At 39.6% G+C, this 23,910-nt stretch overlaps 1 protein-coding gene across 4 annotated transcripts; it reads right to left on the bottom strand.

Moving 5' to 3' along the window:
* Positions 1 to 11,333: 11,333 nt before the first annotated feature.
* tra2a (transformer 2 alpha homolog) lies at positions 11,334 to 21,767 on the bottom strand. Of its 4 annotated transcripts, none has more exons than XM_017693873.2 (9): positions 21,414 to 21,762; positions 19,330 to 19,457; positions 19,023 to 19,182; positions 17,663 to 17,716; positions 15,932 to 16,120; positions 15,278 to 15,393; positions 15,055 to 15,159; positions 12,822 to 12,889; positions 11,426 to 11,935 (listed from the first exon to the last, which is right to left on the bottom strand). In XM_017693873.2, exons 1-9 carry the CDS (start codon positions 21,447 to 21,449, stop codon positions 11,925 to 11,927), a joined length of 867 nt encoding a protein of 288 aa, XP_017549362.1. In that variant the 5' UTR covers positions 21,450 to 21,762; the 3' UTR covers positions 11,426 to 11,924. The 4 variants fall into 4 exon arrangements, with proteins under 4 accessions (XP_037391342.1, XP_017549362.1, XP_017549361.1 ...); XM_017693872.2 differs by having other exon boundaries at positions 12,822 to 12,892; positions 21,414 to 21,758; XM_037535445.1 differs by lacking the exon at positions 17,663 to 17,716 and having other exon boundaries at positions 11,334 to 11,935; positions 21,414 to 21,767.
* Between the last annotated feature and the right edge of the window lie 2,143 nt (positions 21,768 to 23,910).

The following is a 23,910-nucleotide window of genomic DNA, read 5'->3' as shown; positions in this document are numbered from 1 at the left end:
CGCCGTTCGCACCGCGGCGAGGCGCTTCTCTGCGTCCTGAGGGGGTTTAAGCGCGTTCAGTGTGTTCTGGGGGCGGTTTAAGCGCGTTCGGTGTGTTCTGGGGGGGTTTAAGCGCGTTCAGTGTGTTCTGGGGGGGTTTAAGCGCGTTCAGTGTGTTCTGGGGGGGTTTAAGCGCGTTCAGTGTGTTCGGGGGGGTTTAAGCGCGTTCGGTGTGTTCTGGGGGCGTTTAAGCGCGTTCAGTGTGTTCTGGGGGGGTTTAAGCGCTGAGGGGTCCACTGAGTGTCCCGTTTCTTTCAGATGCCGGTCAGTTGAGAAGTTACCGCACATGCGCTACTTTCAGGAGATCGCCGCCCATTTAACCGAGAGACCCGAGCTCTGATTTTGATCACACACCGTGCGCACAGATTAAAAGCCGGTTAAAACTCCCGTGGCTACCTGTAGCCTTGCGAAGTCCACACCAATTCATGGGGCGACCTCCATTTATCAGCAAGGAATGTGAGGCGTTGCTCCGCCCGCCGCCTGACATTTCCTATAGGGTAGGCTTGGTCTATGTATATATGGTCCTAACATGGGGGGCTTCGCAGGGAGACCCTTTCCTTCGTCGTGAGTATCGCTTGGTCGGGCAGCAGTAAAGCGGACCGTGAGCGCCGGCAGCGTTCGCTGCTTCTAATCTCTCATGCTTACGTTTGGACGGGCTGTAGCTTATAGACTAACAACGTCTGCAGGCGTTAAAACGACGCCTCCTGCGATTCCTCCTGCCGAGGGGTCTGGATGTAGCCTGAGCCGCATGTAAGTGGAGCGGATTTTCTTTGTACCGTCGGATGAGGATTCGACTTTCTGTCCGTCTTGAAGAGCCGCTCTGTTGTCAGAGGCGCGGCTGAATGTATGGACGTTTGCGCGGTGAAGCCCGAACGCCATGTTGACCTGAACTAACTGTCAGGACACATTTCTGAGAAGTTTTAGTGAAGCCTACAGCCGAAAGCCTCCTTCGGTTTGGAGAGACCAAAGCAGCTACAAAAAGCCCTTCTGCGTCTTTGTTTTCGACCAAAGGCGTTAAGTAGCCGCGTTTCCACGCTTCGTCGTTTTTTCCCGAAGCTCTGTCGGTCTGGTAGATCCATAGGCTGAACACACCGCGCTGGGTTTACGACAGAAAATGGCGGTTTAGATTAAATTCTGAGCTACTCCGCTTTGTCTGCGGGCAGCTTCACGCTGTGAACTAACGCTCGGCTCTTTTGTTTCACCGATCTAGCAACATGTTAATTTCTCCTTATAATTGTCAGTGAACATGTTCTAAATGCTGTAACGATTTACCTGAATCCAAATAAAGGGAGGCGATGGAAACTTCACACTTTGTTTGGTTCATTCACATGAATTTGCTCCGTCCATTCAGGTAGTTTATGGCGCTTCAAGCGCTCAACATTTGCGCCATCAAGCACTAAAACCCTGAGCTCAGCCGAAGTTTTAGATTGTGTGAAACTTTTTGTTAAGTTTTTATTAGTAGTATTAATCGCTGTCTTACTGTCTTGTGTGAGAACGAGAACTTTTCCACGTTTATTTAACTTGAAAAATGAAGATCACACTTTCAGTTATGCACGAGCTTTGAAAAATGAAAACAGCTGTATTTTTACTGTAGAGAACAGTTATTACACGGCGTTAGGCTTCACCTTCGTTTGGGAACAAAAGAGGTTATGTAACCCATAGGGCACCATAGGGCTGACCGCCCAATGCTTCCTTCAGAAAAAAAACCCCTCTACTTTCTGAAAAAAATCGAATTATTAACATATCTAACTGCATACACAACTGAGTGGAAAGTTATATAACGGTTAATAAATTCTACTGAAGTTCAAATAGTAGAAACATTTAGAAAGGATTAGAGAAAAGGTATTGCTGCTGTTGACACCTATAAGCAATGAATGTGTGCTTAAGAATAAGTAAAACTTATTAAAGGTACATTAGTAGGCAATCGACTGGTCCTGTCACACTCTCAGGTTTCCTCTGTTATGAGATACATTTCCATGTTTTCAAGCAAGGCTAAATCATTAAGGAACATATTATCAGTCATAATTGAAACTGCTGTAATTGCAAAGTTGCAAATGCTGTTTTCTGCAGGCTTCTGTAAAATACACGTCTTTCACAGGGCAGTATCAATAGACTGGTGGGCCAGTTCAGGTCTAAGCAGCTCTTTTTCATCACATTCTTACATTAGCTAGTACGCTCTTCATATGTGTACATTCTGAGACCGAAAGAAAGGAGAAAACACTGGAAAAGTACTACATGGAGTTACGTAAAGGAGGCAGAATTATTCATGGTTTTTCATCATTGTATCATGAAATGAATGTGTAGTAATAAGACTGTAAAACCTTGCTGCTTCAACACTATTGTGTCCTCCTTTTGACACTGGAAGGGTGTAATAATATACATTAGAAGTGTCCCACACCGATTTGGTTAGATCACAACGCAAAAAGCCTCTAAAGAACTATTTATTTTCTAAAGTTAGACATTTAGTGTACTGTAGAAGTGATTTAGCATTGTGATGGACCCAGTGATGAAGAACTATACAATTATAACCATTTTGCAAATAATACTAAAGCTTTAACAGCTTGTCTTGCTAAATAATTACTGTGATTTTAGAGCAACTGCTTGTGTGCCTGTCAGAGTTAAATTGAAATGTAGTTCTGAGCAGAGGATCCAAAACCAGATTAGATATGAAGCTAACTTTATTTGACTGAATGACTAAATCAGTGTTTTTCTCTATTGTGTCTTATGAAGTAAAAGGCTTACTTGGGGAAAATAACTTGTTGAGGTGAAGTGTAGCGATAAAAATGTGCAAAAGATTTAGAGACTTTATAAGATTATGGTTTAGCTAAATGGAAAATGCCTTATTAATGCACACAAAGTTTTTAAAATGGGTGTATTGTGCTGATTTTCCTGCAGTAAAACGCTCACACACAGCCACGTTTTGTAGTAGATTTGTGTCAGATTCTGACATAACTGGATGAATGGCAAAGCAACATGATGGTAATATCATAATATTGGGGTAAAAGATTCAATTTATGTGAAATGTACGTCAGAAATAACCGTATTAATAATACGGCTATAATACTTACATCCGATTAGAAATACTATGTGAGCAAGCTTGACTTTTCTTTTCAGTAGCAAACAAATAGGCCGTTTAAGACACCCACAAATGGAGTAGACGACAAATTACAGCTTTGTTGTGCTTTAAGCCTGCAGCCATGTCGAAAGCTAAGGACATTTCCTGTGAAATAGTACGCAGTCGTGTTTGTTTCATGTCACTTCCTGTTCACATGAGAAGGAGGGGCTACATGTTCCTCATTTGAGCCCAAACAAGGACAGTAGTGCATTTTCACAAATAATTCTCAATGTGAATATTGGACGCTTTTAATGTAAAGGTCTCTGTGTGCCGTTTTGGCTTCACACACTAATGAACTGAATTTTGTTGCTGCTGGTGTCATTGGTCCTCTGTTTATGTGAATGACTTCCTCACTGAAACAAAATCATCGGCATCGTTAAATCCCTAGAAGGAAACAGAAAGGAGTGTTTATAAAACTAAAATAAAATAAAAATATAACGTCTTCTTTCCTTTTCAAGTCCATGGCATGGAAAAGACGGCTGCAAACCATGAAGTTTATGACCTAACTTAGGACTGTCCTCTGTGATGCTCTTGTTAAATGGATATGTGGCTTTTTCGTTTCACGTCTGTGGCTTTTTTATTTCTAATTTGACTTCACACCTCAGGAGATCTGTGTAACCAAGCCACGGCGGTTAACGCTGGGAACGCTGCAGTAATGCGCATGTTAACTAGATATAAGATCCTGTGTTTTATTGTGATGGTAAAATGGTAAAAAATAAAGCACAAAAATGTGGATAACAGCTCACTCATAACTGCATGATTTGCAGTAAACATCCTTTTTATTATTGTCTGTTTTCAAATTCACTGAGGCATTGTATCGTGTCAAACTAAATACAATTAGCTTGTGGGAGGTTATTTGAATTATTATTTTCTAAAAAAAAATAAATTCATGAATAATGTAAATAAATGTGATGCAAATATTTAGTTGGAACAGTTTCAAAGTTTAAAGCAAAATGCAAGTTGATCTGTTATAACTCTTAACATAGTTTAATTGATTACCAAAGACGAGCCTGTTCTGTTTTCAATTCAAATGAAATTGGTTACAATGTCACTAAAGAGGTTTATTAACCTGATGCGTTTCGTTTTATCAGACCTGTACGTATATTTTATATAGTACTTGTATGATATATTTGTATTTGTACTTGTATATTTTATTCTTTTATTCGACTTCCATTGTTCTTGTTGTTTGAGGTGCCATTGAAACAGGTTCATTATTAGATATTCACTTCCAATCAATGTTCACTTGAACTCGCTTTTTGTTATTGTCTTTAAAGCTTATTAATATTAAGGACACCCGGTGTTCGTGGCTAGTTGTGCAAAGAGGGGAAGCTAGAGGGCAAGCAAACCAAGCAAGTGGGGCCTCCTGAGTCTGAGAGGGCCTCCAGTCAATGAACATCAACCCCCAAAAAATTGATGCTTACTGATGCTGTTGTAATGATGACGAGGGCCTTTCTAATGAGGGCCATCAGGGGTGGAATAAGTATAATGTATGTGAAAGTGCTGGATCAAATGAGGGTTTAAAACATCTTAAGCCTATCTTTACAAAGGCTAAAGGTTATAATACCGATGGCACAGTTTGTATGGGCTGAACTGCTGAACTGAAACCCAATTTGGATTTCCCAGTTTTCAAAATGGGTAAGCACGGACTAAAGGTGGAGCTGATGCGGGGAGAGAATAAGGAAAAGAAATGATGACGTGCTGAAAAAAATGACTGATATATTCAACATGCCATTAGCCGCCCATACTCACATGACCACTCTAATGTACAGCAACCTAGCTACTGCTGTAGGCTAACCCCTCTCTGTTAGGACGCATGAATAAATTCACCTCTGAGAAGTGGAGGGTGCAAGGTGGGAGGCTCCAACCGGGGCCCCCAAAAGTTCTGAAACGTCGCTGACTGTGCACAATTCACCACACCTCCAGTGTGCCAGTGGCATGTGTTCAGCATTAGCAGTGGCAGATTTCTGCTGGTGAATCTGTAAATTAAGCTTTGATGTACATATTTTGGTAGTCAGTATCCATGAGAAAATAACATTCTTATAGTTAGTGGGTTTGTAAATTTATCATACCTTAACTGCCTCTGTATTCGTCAGAAAACGGCAACGGTTCTGTGTGTTTTTACTCAGAACATGTTTTTGTGCTGGAAAAGGCTCAGTCTTCATCAGTAATTAACTTTCTGGCAAGCCCTGCATTGTGTACTGCCTGGCTGAGAAAGTAAGAGCAGTGCTGAAATGTGCGCAGGTTAGCGTGGATGGAATTCCGGATCAAATAAACTCTGGCTACTTGTCTTTAATATTCGTTTTTTTTAAGAGGACATGCATTTGGGGCTGCGTCCCAAACCACACACTACAGTACTAAATAGTGTGTAAAAATAGTGTACCACCTTTAAAAGTGCATTCATTAGTGTAGTATGTAAAATACAGAAGCACAGGGTTGGGATTCGGCCTTATTTTACAGCCAGCCAATGACGCCACAGTGTTGATCCCCACATTGGGATGTCACAATCATCAGGGATTGTGACAAAAACAGCGTTGTTTCCTTATATGGACTGGGTGGATTGTTGGTTCTGATCGCCTACTTTCACAGTGTTGACATGACACCTGCAACTCATTTACAGTCAGAGGGATGTGGACAGTACAGGTTTCTATAATGTGGGGCTGTGGTCAGGACGTTCTTACATGCTTATACATCTGAAAGCTTGAAGAACAGCGTCTGTGATGTCACCAAGAACACTGTTCTCCCTGACCATATAAAGGCATGTACACTCGAGAATGATTTGTTAGTCAGTTGATGAGTAAAATCATGTTTGTGGGGGAGGCAGAACTCTCAAGTGTAAGACGGGTGGAGGAGAGCAGGGAACTAATTCAATAATGATTTGTTTTTTTTCTAAATAAATTTAAAGCTCGTAACATTAATGAATGTATTATAGAAATATACATGTTTCTGTTCGAAAATAAAAAATGTAAAACTTTTATTTTTATTTTGAGCATGTACCCTTTAAAAACAATCCAACCGAAAGCAGTGTGAGTTGAACGTGCAAATTCAATGTAACAGACCGATAAAACATCTGCTGTAAAACTTGTGCAAACCCAGTTACTCTGATACGCTTGATGTTCTCCAACCTATATACATAACTGTGCAGAAGTCTTAAGCCCCTATTAACATTATTTAAAACTATTTATCTTGGCAATTATTGTGTTTTAAGCTTGTAAAACATAATATAACATTACAATAAATGCAAAGAAACAAGTTAAATACAGTTAAAAAAACCCAGATTTCTTCTGGGTGTCTCCAGCAACATCAGTGATTTGTTAAACCTCATTACTGATGTATTTAGCCAGGTATTAGGTGATCACAATTAGAGATTTAAAAATGTTTAAAAGAACACACTGACATATGTAAAATCACTACTTATTATTTGTGTTTATTGGTTTTATAGAACCAATAAATGCTACCTGCCCAGAAAGCTAGATTTTTACATGTCATTTTTTCAGGTGCCTAAAACTTTTGCACATTACTGTACATAAAAGTATCTGCATCAAAATGAAAGAGATTAGCGAAAAAAAAAAAACACTAGCAAATTTACTTTTGAACACAAGGCAGAGCGACAAAACAGACATATTTACATGACATCTGTAGTAAAATTTTGCAACATCCACGAATAAAAGTTAAAAATATGAACCGTTTTGAATTGATATGGGGAATCTGATGGGACAAGCTGGGTTTAGACACTTCCATCAGCCCAGAGAGCAAGAAAGAACTTGGTTTAGTTTAGCTTCAGCTCCATAAACCCTCCTCTTTTATTTCTTTGTTTATTCTCTGCTGGTTAGCACTCAGCAGACATGTTTCCGCTCACGTAATTGTATACAGATATTGATGCATCTCATTTACACTTGTGTTAAATGCAGTCAAGATCCAGCTCTGGCCGCCTCTGAATGTGGTTTGAGTGATCTGAATCGTAATCCATGATCGCAGTGCATCCTGGACGTGTTTACACGCTTTCACCAAAAACCGATCACCGAATGCTGATGCGTGGTGTAAACAGCCTCTCAGAAGCTTTTGGGAAATCCAGTGCTCATTATTTACCTGGAGGAGATTAACACTGTTAAAGCACTGTTTTGAAGCACACAGCCAACCCTGAGTGAGAGCTACCCAGGCTATAGAACAGCCTCTACACAGTGGGGTTAGTTTTAACACGATGGAATACTGTGCTATGATTATCCTCGCTGTGTGGGGGCTGTACTTTAGGCTGGGAAGCTCTCGCTGTGGGTTGTCTATGTGCTTTTCTGGTTTTCACAGTGAATCTTGAGGAACTTCTGTCTGAATGCTGTGAGAACTTGCAGATGATGGTGTTATCGGAATATGAGAAAATGACCACAAGCATGTAGACCACTGGACCAAGGAATATACTCAGGGTGCAGAAAGGGGTTTAGATTATAGTTATACCTAATGGACTGCTGTACCAAATACATCCATTTTTGAGATGCAGTATGAACTGCATGTACTGTGAGCTTCGATGACCATAACAGCGTCTGTAAGTTGTTCCTTCTTCATGAACTCCTTCATCAACTATGGCTTTAACTGAACATTTCTATGATTCTATACATGATTTTGGAAGTACTATATAAGAAGTCATTCACAAATAAAGCTCAAGTATACCTTGAGTGGGGGCAGATACATCTCCCCAGTTGAGTCCACAGAGAACGTGGACTACAGCATGCGTAGTCTAAGTGTGTGCAGAGGTAGAATATAGATTTGTTTATTTGATACGGAGGATGTTTTAAGTGGTTCATGTCTAGTTTATAGAATTATGCCCAGCAGCTCAGTGCTTTGGCTTTCTGTATATTCATATAAATTTATGCAGAATATGTGACTAACACCTGCTCTTCTGTCAAAAAAAAGCTTTTAATTCATACAAGACATGCTACAGTCATGTCACGTAGCATCTCAATGCAGCATAGTCTCAAAATATGTTTATTACAGCTCATCAATGATTGTATGCAGTATGGGAGCCTAACAGGTACATACAGTACTGTGCAAAATCAGAGCATTTATTTAATTTCTAGTCAAAGCTGCCGTTAAATAAGTTATTACTTTTTTCACTGTCAGGCCTTAACAGCTAAATATAATTTCAAATGCTTCAGTGTTTAGTGTGTCCACGCTTTACCTTTATTACTGCTTCCATTCTTTTCAGGAGACTTGCTTTCCGTTTTTCAAAGAAATCTGCAGGGATATTTTTCACCCCTCCAAAATTTAGTTTTAGAAGTTCAGACTTTTCCAGATCTGCAGCAAGAGTGGGTTTGGTTGTTCTCCTCAATCTCAAATATGAACGCTTAAAGAAGAGATAATGTGGTGGTGATAGTTTTGGTGGTCTACCAAGTCTTGCATAGGGGTTAGGAGACCCTTCTGCTCTGTATATTTTCATTACTTCGTTCTCACTTATTATGTTTCTTCAAGAACATTCATGCACATAAGAGGTAGGAAAATGAATAGTTTCCACAATATGGAAACATAGTTTGTGCGCTAGTTCAATAATGCTTAACATTCAAAAAAGTACATACAGATCTATGGATGAGGTGCAGTGGTAAAGTAAGAAGTTGCTTTTCTGAAAGATGACTTCCTTAAACGGGAAAAGCTGAGCATCTTATCATGAAACAAAACTCTGCTTTGTACTTTGTAATCGTTCAATCCCAAAACTCTCCCACAGCGTTTAATGCATTTGATTTCATTGAAATTATGTGAGCTCATTTTGGGGGTAATGGAAAGGTTGCACACAGCTGAATAGCAAAGAACTGTCAGCGTCAGTTTAAAACTCGAATTAAAGCCAAAACAGATGGTTGTTTGACTTAGTTATGGTCAGTAATGAGAAAAACGAAAGGAGCAGTAACCTCCCTGGAATCGTTTTCAACACTTCTTTTACTGTGACGATGGTTGCTAACAGTTATTAGTCGTCCTCAATATTCCTTCGTATCATATTAATAATTATTGGGGTATTTTTGCTAACATATTTGTAAGACTATTCAGATCCGACTAAGACGTTTCAGTGCCAGAATGGATAGAAAACGATGACAATGTAATATGTGACAAAACTGAATCACTATACTGAATACGTATGATATTATTTTTGTTTTAATCTTAACATGTAAATGATATCAGTATGACAAGTATAATAACAGGGGTGCTTTGTTCCAACTTTGAATTTCAGTCCATTTGTATCCACTCTGAATATAATGAATTAAAAAAAACCGACCTGAATCATGAAGAAAAGAAATGACTTGAAAGTGTTTGTAAAATTCAGTGCCTAGATAGCGATGTTGTTATTACCACTGACAATTGATACTGATATGAATTTGATAAGTTTTCATTTATAAAAATAAATGAAATAAGCAGAAAAAAACGGCCAACCAAAATTTTGGATAACCAAAACGGCCTTTGAAATTCGTAATGAGTAGGTTTAAATGAAGAAGGAGTAAAGAGTATGATATGATAAGATAAGATAAGATAAGATAGTTTTTTGTCATTTATTGTCATTCGCATCACATGTGAGGTGGAACGTATGTTTTTACTCTTGGAAATGTAATTGCGTAAGAGTACAGGGGTTTTTAATAATACTTGGGTAAAGTACAAATCTTCTAAAATAATACTTAATTATAATAAGGAGGTACGATCAAATAGCTCCGCTGATGATGGCCACACTGTTGTATCTTTATGCCTAACGACTTTTTAAATATTGGTTTCTGCAACATACCACTTCAGAAGCAACAACAGAAAAGACATGAGCCTCTCCGTGTGTGATGTTTATGGACCTTACTATGAAGGTTACAGTAGAACATACTGTTTTTTTTTTTTGTTTGTTTTACAAATTGTGTTGCCATGTCCGTGCAGAATATTTGTTCTGCTCAGTGATGTTTCTCTTGTCTCTGCTAGCAAAGTTGAGAAGCCTTCACAGTCTGTCTGCTTAAGAAGTTGTCTGTATGCTCTCTTTAAGTTTGATAATGAAGTTTGTTCTTGGCTTAACAGAATGTGTGTTTGGTTGGCCAAAGCTTTGCTTGCTGGCAGCAGTGAGCCATTCATTTTGTTGGCAAAAGTAACACTTCAATTGTTTTTTTTTTGGCTGAATTGTGCCTCATCTCTACCGGTGACTGTGTTACTGGGTAAGAACTCTATATGATATCAACAATCTGATGTGCCACAATATAACATGGAAAGCCCATGAGCACTTTGTCGACACTTGCCAAGGGTCAAAAACCCTTACAAGGCCATTACATCGTCTTACACACTACAAGCCCATGTATATGTGTCTACCAAAGATCACTATAATATACTATAAATCCAACAGTGTGTCTTGTCTGTGTGTTGGAATATACAATGCTGTAACTATCAGTTGAAACCTCTGTGTAAGGTTGGAGGCCTACACGGATGAAGGTGTGGTGGTGCTTAGGATACAAACCAAATAGAAAATCCAATTTTGAAATCTAAAACCCAAAAGCTGTGTTCCACATTCGGATGAACCGACTTGTTACAGGAATGAGTATCTCCTAGTGTGTCATACAAGAGGTCATAAAACTAACATCACTCTAGAAAACAAAAGATCAGTCTCCGCATCATTAGAATGACTCCGCACCAATTCTGTTCAACTTCGGTAGCAAGACTTTCATAATTCATGACAAACTGACCTGACGCACTGGTCCACTGCTCTGCAGTTGCAAGTACTCCCTGCCCCAACAGACAGTCCAACTCTGCTTCTCATCATGCCCTTCATGACTGACAGCTGGTTAGGTGTGTTTGGGCAGAGAAGTTCTGAATATATGCAGGACAGAGGGGCCCTCAGGAATGGTGGTGGGAACACCTTCACTGCTGCACAACCTCTTTTCTTGCTGTAATTAAACATACCTGCGATTGCATGTTTCTCTCACTACTGTCATATTGAAACCTATTTAACCACCATTCATCTATTTTTAAAAAGAGAAAGAAGGTTTTATGAAAGCATAAGTGAGGACTAGACTGATCTTAACAGGCTGGTTTGGTTCTTGATACAGCTGCATGCATACGAGCTACAGCAGAAAGACTCCTTTGCCATATAGTGTGTGAGATTACAGAGTATGTGGTACAGATCAAACAAGATCAGAAAGTCTTATAATCTCAGCTACCAGCATCAATAACTGTTCCACACTACATGTTATGAGGTACTTTCTTTATTTCTGTATTTACCTTGTAATCCAGTAACGATAGAAAACTTTGAAAGCTATGGGTATGAAACTAACAAACGGATACAAGGTCTTGAGTTATTTTTATTCCTTGATAAAGTACAATGGTAGGTGTTGTCACACAACAGAAGGTTTAAGTGAACTGTTATAACGTTGAATACATTCTCACTTGTCTTAACACACACACACACACACACACACACACACACACACACACACACACACACACAGTTGTAAATACACATTGAATATAACAAGCTCATTCACAGCTGTTCATAACCATCTATATTTTACATACATACATACATACATACATACATACATACATACTATACAATAAAAAAATGCCAAGACTATGCCCAGGACCTCCAAAATCATTACTTTATCACTGGAAAGTACAAATTAAGACACCTACTAAACAGAAACAAGTTTCCCCCCAATCTAATTAGAGCTGCTCTGTTTAAATCAAAGTTTCTTCCACCTCCAAGTACAGTTACACATGTAATAGCTTCTTTTAACCTTCACAGATCCAGGCTGATGAAACACAACAGGGGTTTGTGATCTTAGTACCGTCCTGTGGAGAGAAAAACACTGGACATTAGCTGCAGACTAAACAAACTTCCAAAGGGCATCTTTGACAGATTACCATTCTTAATCAGATACCTGCTATCCTTCACACTCTCATTTTATGCACAATTCGGCAGTTTATTCAGTAAAGAGATGTAATTCACTAATGAAACTACTGTGTCAGATTCTTAAGAATGTTAATGAAGCCAGTCTGGCAGTTTTGCAATACCCTCAAGCTGGGCTGGCACTGCACGATTTTTTCCCCCCCCGATTCTGAAAAATGTTCACAATCTGACGCAATTTTCCAGGTTCGGAGCTTGGTCTGAAGTGAGCGAGAGAGAGGTTGAACAGTGGCAAATAAGAGCCTTCATAATGGTTATAATGTCTGGATCCAGACGTCCTGTCACTGTTTTCAAATTCATTTTTCATCTTTTGAAAAGTTGCCAGTTTGCGGTAAAATATTTCTCCAGCTCGCACTGTAGTATCTGCGTTTATCCACCACATATTCATCCCTAGTTTGTGCTGCACTTTTTGTATGTGCATAAAACCACAAACAGGTCCAGTCCAGCTTAGCCTTGTTTGTATCACCTAACGGGAGATTGAAGTGTTTTTTGGAGCCAAAACTACCGTGTTAAACCCTCTTTAACGTTAAGCGGGTGATGTTCTGTTTTAGAAACGCCGTGTAGCATACACCCAGCTTTACTCAAACGCTTCCACTAAACTTCAGACTTAGCACACGAGTTTAATTTGGTATTTGAGCAGGAAAAAAATATTTTTAAAAAGTGCTGGACACCAGAGTTGAATACCTCTGGTGTATGCTCAGCATGTTTTATTAAAATAAACAAAAACAAATAAATACAAAAGACTAAGCACGTGTCACTGCTCATACTTACGTGGGCTGTAAGAGCGAGATCTTGAACGAGACCTGTAACGACTGTAGTAAGGTGATGGAGAACGTCTTCTGCTGGGGAGGGAAAAAAAAGTAATGATTCCACAAAAATCCATGTTGTCATCAGCAGTCCAAGTTTTAAGGTTTTTTTAAAATTTATTATTAAACAAAGCTGGTCTAATGGCAGAGGAATCACAGAACATCACTGACAACTTTGTAGCAAGTTAGTCAAAGTCCAGTTGCCTGTGCACTGCCAAGGTACTTTATCCATCAAATTTCTAACCATTATTTAATATTACTTTAGGCTTGAAGCACCTCATTTTTGACCAATTCAATGCAGAGAACTACTGATGTTGTAGAGTCAAACTGGGTCACAGTAGCAGGAATCACTATACTGATAAATATCTGTTTTGGCAATAGGCTCTGTGTTCAGCCCGAATGTCTTGTTACAGGAAATACATAACACTATATTGCCAAAAGTATTTGCTCATCTGCCTTCACACGCATACGAAATTGAGTGAGATCCCACTCTTAGTCCAGAGTTTAATATGATGTCGGCCCACCCTTTGCAGCTATAACAACTTCAACTCTTCTGGGAAGGCTTTCCACAAGGTTTAGGAGTGTGTTTATGGGAATTTTTGACCGTTCTTCCAGAAGTGCATTTGTGAGGCCAGACACTGATGTTGGACGAGAAGACCTGGCTCACAGTCTCCACTCTTAATTCATCCCAAAGGTGTTCTATGGGGTTGAGGTCAGGACTCTGTGCAGGCCAGTCAAGTTCTTCCACACCAAACTCGCTCATCCATGTCTTTATGGACCTGCTTTGTGCACTGGCGTGCAGTTAGGTTGGAACAGGAAGGGGCCGTCCCCAAACTGTTCCCACAAAATTTGGAGCATGAAATTGTCCAAAATCTCTTGATCTGCTGAAGCATTAAGAGGGTGTTTGTCTAAGGGGCACTAAGGGGCTGAGCCCAACTCCTGAGAAACAACCCCACACCATGATCCCCCCTCCACCAAACTTTACACTCGGCACAATGCAGTCAGACAAGGCAACCGCCAAACCCAGATTGTCCATTGGATTTCCAGACGGAGAAGCGTGATTGGTCACTCCAGAGAACACGTCTCCACTGCTCTAGAGTCCAGTGGCGGCGCTTTACACCACTGCATTTGATGCTGTGCATTGTGCTTGGTGATGTAAGGCTTGGATGCTGCTGCTCAGCCATGGAGACCCATTCCATGAACCTCTCTATGCTGTTCTTGAGCTGATCTGAAGGCCACATGAAGTTTGGAGGTCTGTAGCGATTGACTGTGCAGAGAATTGGTGACCTCTGCGAGCAATGCGCCTCAGCATCCGCCGACCCCGCTCTGTCATTTTATGTAGCCGACCACTTTGTGGCTGAGTTGATGTCGTTCCCAATCACATCCACTTTGTTGCAATACCACTGACTGTTGACTGTGTAATATTTAGTAGCGAAGAAATTTTATGAGTGGGCTTGTTGCACAGGTGGCGTCCGATCACGGTACCACGCTGGAATTCACTGAGCTCCTGAGAGCGACCCATTCTTTCACTAATGTTTGTAGAAGCAGTCTGCAGGCCTAGGGGCTTGGTCTTATACACTTGTGGCCAGTGATTGGAACAGCTGAATTCAAAGATTTTGATGCGCGAGTGAATACTTTTAGCAATATAGCGTACTTCGAAGCTGAACACAGTGGCATCTGGTTAGTTGCAATAACTTTTACAGATCAGCAAATAGTCCTACATGACCTTTAAGACCACCCTTGTAGCCCATCCTTAAAATAAGCCTCCCTACAACAAGCAGCGTTACCGATTTAGCAGTCACAAAGATGTGAAGATGAATTTCTTAATACACAATAAAATATAGCTTTCCAAGGTTAGTCAGATTCAGTGGATCATATTAAATATTATCCAGCAGTTGGGCTTTTGTTTCTATATCTTAAGAGATCTGACACAAAATAGAACAATAACAGCGTCTCCCCTCAAATATTTTTGCTCGGTGGGCACTGTTGGGTATTGACCCACCATTCTGGCAGGTTATCACATGTAGCTAATTAAAACACTGATAGAATCACTGCAGTTCTGCATAATGCTCTAAAGATCTCAGCATCGCTGAGCATGGGAAAGCATCTTTAGTGTATTGCCTGTGAGCATCACCGCTGTTTTCTAAATCTGAATTTGGTTTGATACTTATGAAACTTATGCTCTATTATTTTTTTACCTGTATCTATAGTCGTACTCATCATATCTGTCATATCTGTCATAGCCACGGTCATAATATGAGTCTCTTCTGCGGCCACCGCTGCTGCTCCCACCTCCTCCATTACTGCAAAAGTATATTGAAAATATAAACAAGGTTTCATCTACAAATTCAATGAAGGAAAACAACCATTCCAAATAACTGTTTTTGATCAACATCTGTGCAAACAAGTCTATGATATTACTGTGTGGGACGACCCATGTAGATTCCAGGCGTAGGGGTGTGTGGCCTTTTGGTGATTGAGTAGTCCACTCTGATGCGTCTACCATCCAGCTCCATCCCGTTAGCTCGCTCCATAGCCTGCGGCAAAGGGACAAAATGACATTCCTTTAAGAACGTTATATGGTGCAGAATGGTCAACAAGAAGAAAACAAGGCATTTTGAAGGGCCCATATCTTACATTTCTCCTGTTATTTTTCTTCATAAGCTACATTAATGCCACTGTGTGGGTTTATGTATTAAAAAAACTGCAATTAATGTTTACACAGCCACTTTCCAACCTCTCTGTAGCCCTTAAAATAAAAACGGGTCATTTTTTGTGCCTCTAAGACTGATAAGATGCCTGCCCTGTATTTGACTTTAGTGTGAATGAGCAAGGTGAAACTGTGGGGATATGTAAATATGCTGGTTTTCATGACACCAAAAACAATTAATTCAAAATTATTTTTTTTTATTCAGGTGTATGAACAGCATGTTCTGAAACTTTATCAGTGTTTACATGCAAAATCAAAGTCTTACTTAAAAAAAATTGAGGGAAAATTCAATTATCCATGATATGTGCCTTTTATCAGGAAGTAACATCCAGTCAGTGCTCAAAGCCATAGCTATATAGCTATACCTCTTTGGCATCATCAATGCGTTCAAAATAGACAAAAGCAAATCCTCGGGATCGGCCGGTGCGCTGGTCATAGACTACATTGACTCCTGTAAGTGGGCCATAGCGGGAGAACACTTCTCTCAAATCCCTTTCTGTGGTGTACAGACTTAGACCAAACACACCCAGACACGTGTTGGGGTCCGGATTTGCCTGTGCGAAGAAGACAGAAAAACATTACAAAGACAAAAATGACAGTTTTACATAGTTATTCATTGTTTTTAATAAACAGGATGTCCTAGCTGTGCAATAAACTGATGTTAATGAATGAAAATAATGAACTTTGCTTAGGTCTTACTAGCAATGCTGAACTATGAGGCCCAGGCCAATTTTACCACTTACTTGGACAGTGAAGTCCTGATCTATGAGATCTATGAGAATTCTGTCACTACAGTAGATAAACTAAATAGAAAATACGGACTCTGAACATAATTTATTTACAGCAAAACAACCAAATTAGGACTGCAGTTTTGTTAAACATCAGTGTAATTATAGCAAATGGGGAAACAAAGATGCATGGCAAAGTCCAGGAATACCCATCACACAATCATTTTAATCATTTTGATTCCCAGCCAGAAGTAATACTTAGAGGGGAATTCCACTGATTTTTCAAAATTCACCAATAATTCAATTGTTTATATATACGAAAAGTACTTGGTGCAAAATGGTGCACATAAGAGACACCTATGGACAGAGATTCCCTTACAGTAGTGGTGACAGGAACCAGGGGAGGCAATATGAGCAATGCAAATATGGTCATTTTATATATTATCCAAAATGCCCAGCGTTTACATATTTATATAAAATGCTGTATATGTAAAATAATGGCCACACAGTGGTACAATGGGGGGGGGGGGGGGGGTTGTCTTTGGGACTTATTTTGCCTCAACACCTTTATGTACCTCTCCATCCTAAATGAATTTTAAAAATGTATATATTTTAGATCAAAACCATCTCAACAAACTAACTCAGGCATCAATCAGCATATTTGCAAATGTTTCATGCAATACCTTTGTGATGTAGCTCTTAGAGACAAACACTTTGCCTGGTTCCAATCACCTCTGTGAGAGATATATATATATATCTCTCTCTCTCTATATATATATATATATATATATATATATATATATATATATATATATATATATATATATATATATATATTTTTTTTAAACTGAAATTCCCCTCTAATTTCATAATAATCTATATGAGCAATTGGTAATTACACACCACATAACTCCCCCTGGTGGACTGGCATGTAAACTGCAATTATTTAAACTTCTCAAATAACACTAACAGCATTTAATAACCCCTTCAGATTTAGTAAAATATAATTTCTGAAGGAGTTATGTTGACTTCAGTCTTAAGCTGCCTGCATAGCAAAGCATCTGCAGATCTCAGCCAAGATTACTGTAATGAGGCATTTTGAGATTAGAAATGAACGGTTAGCAGGGCAGGCTCCGTAAGTGACGAGAACAACCCCCCCTTTAAAAGGTCCATATAATATTTGGCAGTGACAAGGTGTCTCAGTATTCCCTCATGACAACTAATTTAATTGCACTTACTGTTGTGGGACACACAGATGTATGAAGTTATGTAAAGAACCTCTTATCCCCCATTACAAATAACACTGCAACACTGAGACCAGTTTGGTCTAGTGCTAACATTCAAAAGGTTAATAAAAGGTTCACGTACCCTGGCATCACCATGACTGACCGAATCATTTTTGAAGTCATGGCTGTATGTGCTCTGTTGATATAATCAGAGGGAAGTAAAAGGGGTTATTAAACACTCATGCTGATCTTGGTGCTGTTGTAAAGGGCAAGGACACTGGTGGGGTATCAAGCACTGAGGGATAACAATCCCTCGCAAAACAGCTTACCAATGGCCTCACACTGCACGGTTTCACTGTAAAATAAATGGTCATTAAAAGCAATTCAAAAAACAGACTTTTACTTAACATAAACTTGAGCACAGGATGACACCATGTCTACATTTCTGTGGATGGTACATTGCAGTCACTGAACAAAGAACAATTTTTTAAAGAAAGGCCAATTCTTCTAAGCTGTCCAATACATTAAACATGTCAGACCCTTACACAAGGTCCAATAGTACATAGTGAAGAAAGGAGAGAAAAAAAAGACCATTAATTTCTTAAAATGTTGCAACAGAACATGCATCGTCAGCTATTTTCTATTTTGGCATTTCGTTAATTGAAGTACGTTCCATGACAACAAAGAACAAGCTTCTTTTTTAAAGGGGTCACAGAGACCGGTGACTTCATCATATCAGTTTATCACAGTCTATCACCACCACTACAATGAAAAGTAGAGATTTGAATAATACTTCTAAAACCAACAGTAGCCAGAGATTAGTAATTACATTTACTGAACCATCATGTGACTCTTGGCACTCTAAGATATTTAGAGGTTTATTTGTTAGCTATGTAACTCACGCTAATGATTTAAGGACATATACTTGCAGACGGATTTTTTGTATTTTAGCTCTATAAGGGGAAAATAAATAAATAAACAAATAAACTTTGCCTGACTGCCAACGATTCTGTGTAACAGACATGTGTGAAAGCCCGACAGCATGGTGTACCAATTCAATATTACTTTCAGTGTCAGCTACGAAAAAGCTAATTGGGACACTTTAATGGATGCTGACTCTGGCAACCCTACCAACAGAGTTTCTATAAAGGGCTGCTCACGTGGCAAGGTGCACAAATACATGTTATGCCAGAAGGACGTTTCTGCAAATACTGTAATTTCTTAACTGATGCCAAAAAACAAACACTGGCATAAACATGTGCTAAACAGTATAAATAAAAACAACACAACTATCTGTGATTTTATTTTGCTTTTATCGGCACTCAGGATGTGTTTGGGCAAGAAGATTTTTTATTTACATTAACGACAGATCCAGAGGTGTATTTTGCTGTGCAAGAGTGAAATGTTTCTACTCGTAATGGTTACAGTTTGGGAATAACTCATTCATTGGGACCACTGATCTAGCAGCAACTGGGATCTCTTTGCCTAGTTTTCAAACTCACCCGGCTGCCTGTGTGACGTCGGCGGTTTGACATGGGTGACGTGCTCTGGCTTCGCCTCCGTCGATAGTCCGGGCTGTAGGAGCGGGAGCGGGACTTCTTCCGGTGAGAGTGAGAACGGGAGCGACTGTAACGGCGGTTGGAGTGTCGGCGAGAGTGAGATCTGTTGGTTAGAATGGAAGACAACCATTATATTAAGCAACTATGCTCTTCATGTCACAAAATTCAGTATATTTTTATTTCTCCTTTTGAATTTGGAGTACAACAATCTACAAGACCATAAATAGCACTTTTTTCTGCTTTGACTGACCTGGACTTGGAGCGGGATCTGGATTCTGAACGCTTGGAAGCTCGGGATGGGCTGGGAGAGCCCGATCTGCTGTCAGACTTAGCATGGACTGGGCTGCCCCGCTCCGACTTGGAAGGTGAGCGGGAATCCTAGCGTTACAGCAATGAAGTTGAACCATTTACAACAGAGTGTTACAATCCAATCTGCCTTTTACACCCACTTGCACTTACATATAAACACATACACTTTACAGCTGTGGAGAAAACTGTTAGAATCATTCTGAACAAATTAACTTTTTTATATTGTAATGTCATTAATAAAATTAACAAATTAAATGTAACATTTTTAACACCTTATTATTTCGTGTTCTGGATCACCAAATTACAGTCAACATGCAATTCATCAATAATAAACAGGGTGTTTTTACAGACACTTGGAACATACACTGGACGTTTACTTAACCTATGGACACATTCATTCTTCTGTGTTCTTTTAATGCTATTCCTTTTTTTTCGGGCATTTTATCGTTCTTCGGTCTTCATTTGTTCAGTTTTCATTTTTCCTCTCCTTCCTTTTCATTTCTTCACCCAATTTGAAACCTCTTTTCCTGCTTAGACACATAACGCGAGTGTGCTTCTATCTGACTCGATCTTCCGTTCTTTTTTCCCCTTCCCATTTAACCGTCTGCTCTGTACACATTTTCAAAAGCCTTCTTTTATCTTGGATATTCTTCCACATTCTTGGCCTTAACTCTTCAACTCCTTCACGACCAATAACCTTAATGAAAAAAGAACATTCAGAGCAATTAAGATCATGGGAGATTTGGAAAATGGAGTCCTGAACTACTCAGCTCTTAAACTACTCCTCAAACACATTTACATATTGTAATTCACACAAACCAAATGATTAAGCATCCTGATAAATACATTAAATAAAGTTATGACTTAATCAACATTCATATCCAGTTAAGGAAAGGGTAAGAAATGGTCTTGAGTGAAATCGGAAAGAGCTTAGAAGCAGCAGACAAACAGCAGGAAACTTGCTGACTTTAGCTGGATTTACGCATTAGCTGTACGTTTCATAGTTAACCTAAATTAATACAATATAAAAAAATAATGTGAGAGGTGGCTACACTGCTGAGAAAGACGCAGCTGGAGAAATAACTAAAACACTGGCAGACCTTAATAGTGAAGCTAGATAACCCTGATGCAGGGAAAACAAGTTAAGCTGAGTTAATATTAGCAAGTTCTGACAGTTGGAGTCAAGATGAACAAAATTCTGCAAGGCTACAACATCGTCATGTGAAATAAAACACATTACACTACAGATACTACTAGTAATGAATCACACTGTAAACAGGGTACTATTAAAATACAGTTCATATCAGAAGCACCTTCTAATTCTCTCGTACTTTAAAGGGAAACCCTATTGATTCTCCACAATTATTTATAACTAAACATTAAGATGTTACATTAAGTCAAACTCTTAGCTAAACAGTTGGTAAGTTAACCTAACTAACCAACTGTGGTCTCCAAAAATGAAACAGAAACCTGCACAGACGGTTCGGCCACAAACAAACCGACCAGCTAACCAGGCTAAAGCTAGATAGGGTTAACCGTTTATCTCGCTGAAGTCACGAATTTAACAGCTACCAGTCTCTCTCATTTACACTCAAACAAATGTGCTCAACATAATGGGAATAGTCCCATAACTGCCCAACAAGTCGCTGTCTCATGAGGAAAAATCCCACTGGTCTACAAATCTACCTAGGTTAGCATCTAAGCTAATAAGCAAGCTAGCTTAGCTTGCTGGGCTAGCTAACTGGCCGCCCCGGCTCAACGCGCACTGCTCCACTCCGATGGAGAAAACGTCTTAAAGACAAAGGGGACGGGGATAAATGTCGCTTTCAGGATTAAACTTGTGCTGTAAAGCTACAATAAAATGACGTTAACTATTAAAGCTTGAAAACATCGGATAGCAATAACGCTAACTAGCGGAACCTAAACAGCAAGAGGACAGGGTAAAATAAGGAGGGCTGAGCGTGAAAAAGGGTGAAGAAGTAAAATGGTTGAATATGTACACAATAATAACGCAAGGCTACTTACTCTACCCTCGAAGTTCCCGTCCTCGATGTCACTCATCCTAAAAAATGAGTATTTAATCAGTATCGGTACACAAAAAGTGGAAGCTAGCGTTAGCTAACCTATGCGTTTTAGCTGCTAGCGCTCACTGCTTCTCGGGTCGGTTACGCTGGGAGAAGCGGCGTTAGCAGAAAATGGCTCTGGCTGTGGGGCCGGATATGAGGGCGTGTCTCCCGTCTGATAATACAGCGATTATATCTGTACTGCGCCCGTTTTACATGATAACAGAACAGCGAGCCGATACCACACGAATATAACTTCAGCGGCCACTCGGTCTCCGCTATTAAAACCATGCACAGATAACTCGACTGTCCTAAAGGGACGAAACATGCTAATGTGCTGAGGAGAGACAGTAAGCCAGTGTTTTACAGTCGCTGCAAGCCTTAAAACTTCAGCTCATTCCATTCAGCTCACACCACTCCAAGAACATCAAACCCTTTCGCATATTTTTCTTTCACGCTTCCTCTCTAGCACTTTTATGTTGTCCTAGTCTCCCACAGTCTCTTATCAGACAAATGACCTTTTAATCATTAAGCAACTCTGTTCGGTTGCAAGCATTCAAGCTGTTCAGACTATCCAAAATCTCAGTGTAATTTCACTGATGAAGAAAATTGGCTTTCATTAACTCGTTGAGACATAAACAAAATAACTCAGACTAGTTCAATGTGAAACAGTTCACTGAGACCCACTGACTCATTCTTTCACCAGTGGTGGTGACAGGAACCAGGGGTCGCAGTGGCTGCAGCACAAACACAACCGTATCATTTACTATCCAACACCACCGGTGAACTTACATGTCTTTCAGGGCTTTTTATACGTAATGTTATTGATGAAATCTCAAAAGGAAAAAGGTTTTGTTGGGGGACTATTTTGTCTTACAATGTCCTGCATCTGCCTCTCGGGGCGGGTGGGGGGCTATTCAAGCTTATAATATTAATAAATATGAATAATATTAATTGTCTGATTTCAAGACAATGTGTAACTTGTCAAATGATTCATCTTTTGCACCAAAAGACAAATCGCAATTAAATAGAAACATCTATTTGCTAAAATAGGTGTTTTGCTTATTAAAAGGGCATTTTGTCCCACCTTGGCCCACACGTCAAATAACTTTCTCCACCCGTCCCACAAGAGTGCCTGTATCAAACTTTCACCGCTTAAACAAAATGAGATCCCTAAAAATCAGTGGCAAAAAAATATATCAGCTGACTTCAAAAGGTGTCCTGGGAAATAAATCCCAGGCATGCAATCCTGTTTTAGGATTAGAGCACAGGCATTCAATACATGGATATTTGATTTTGCCCCCATCATTCACAGTTTGCAGGGTGGGGGCATGGAGGGATGAGGGGAAGGAGCGAATCAGGGAAGAGTGATAGGATTCTGTGTTCAGGATGCGCATATACTGCTCAAACTGATCACACAGTCTTTTATCCAAGGAGTCAAAAGCAGCGTTCTGTATGTGCAGCCTCTGTGTTTTCAGACCCTACACTTACACACTCGCTAAATCAAAGAAACTGTTTACAGTATAATACAGTATTGTACAGTATAGTACAGTACACTATAATGAATCACTGAAATTAAAAGTATACCGTTGCGGTCAGAACAAAACCGGCAAAGTCTTTTAAGTTCTAATAACATATGTAACATTACCAAAATGATAACAGAACCCAAAACGACAATTTTTCACCTTCCACTCACAGCACTCCACCAATAATTAAGCAAAAAATGCTCAGATTGATACCTTGAGTGTTTAACTCAAAAATACATCTCGATATAGAGGATTTCTGATTCACATTAAGATTTTCCTGACTTTTTGAAACTGTAGTGATATCTACCATAAATTGTGTACAGTGGTGTACACACCAAATTTTCTATTTCTGCATAAATGTGACCTAAAACATCATCAGATTTCCACACAAGTCCTAAAAGTAGATAAAGAGAACCCAGTTAAGCAAATGACAACATATTATACTGGGTTATTTGTTTATTGAGGAAAATGATCCAATATTACATATTTGTGAGTGGCAAAAGTCTGTGAACCTGTAGGATTAGCAGTTCATTTGAAGGTGAAATTAGAGTCAGGTGTTTTCAATCAATGGGATGATCAGGTGTGAGTGGGCACCCTGTTTTATTTAAAGAACAAGGATCTAGTTTGCTCTTCACAACACATGTTTATGGAAGTGGATCATGGCCTGAACAAAGGAGATTTCTGAGGACCTCAGAAAAAGGGATGTTGACGCTCATCAGGCTGGAAAAGGTTACAGAACCATCTCTGAAGAGTTTGGACTCCACCAATCCAGTCAGACAGACTGTGTCATTGTGTACAAATGGAGGAAATTCAAGACCATCGTTTCCCTCCCCAAGAGTGCTCGACCAACAAAGATCACTCCAAGAGCAAGGCATGTAATAGCCGGCGAAGTCACAAAGGACCCCCGGGTAACTTTGAGGGGGGAGGGGGTCA

Source organism: Pygocentrus nattereri, chromosome 27 (assembly GCF_015220715.1).
Source record: "Pygocentrus nattereri isolate fPygNat1 chromosome 27, fPygNat1.pri, whole genome shotgun sequence".
NCBI lineage: Eukaryota > Metazoa > Chordata > Actinopteri > Characiformes > Serrasalmidae > Pygocentrus > Pygocentrus nattereri.
Note: the sequence above shows the minus strand (reverse complement) of the source record. Positions and strands in the feature narration are given on the sequence as shown.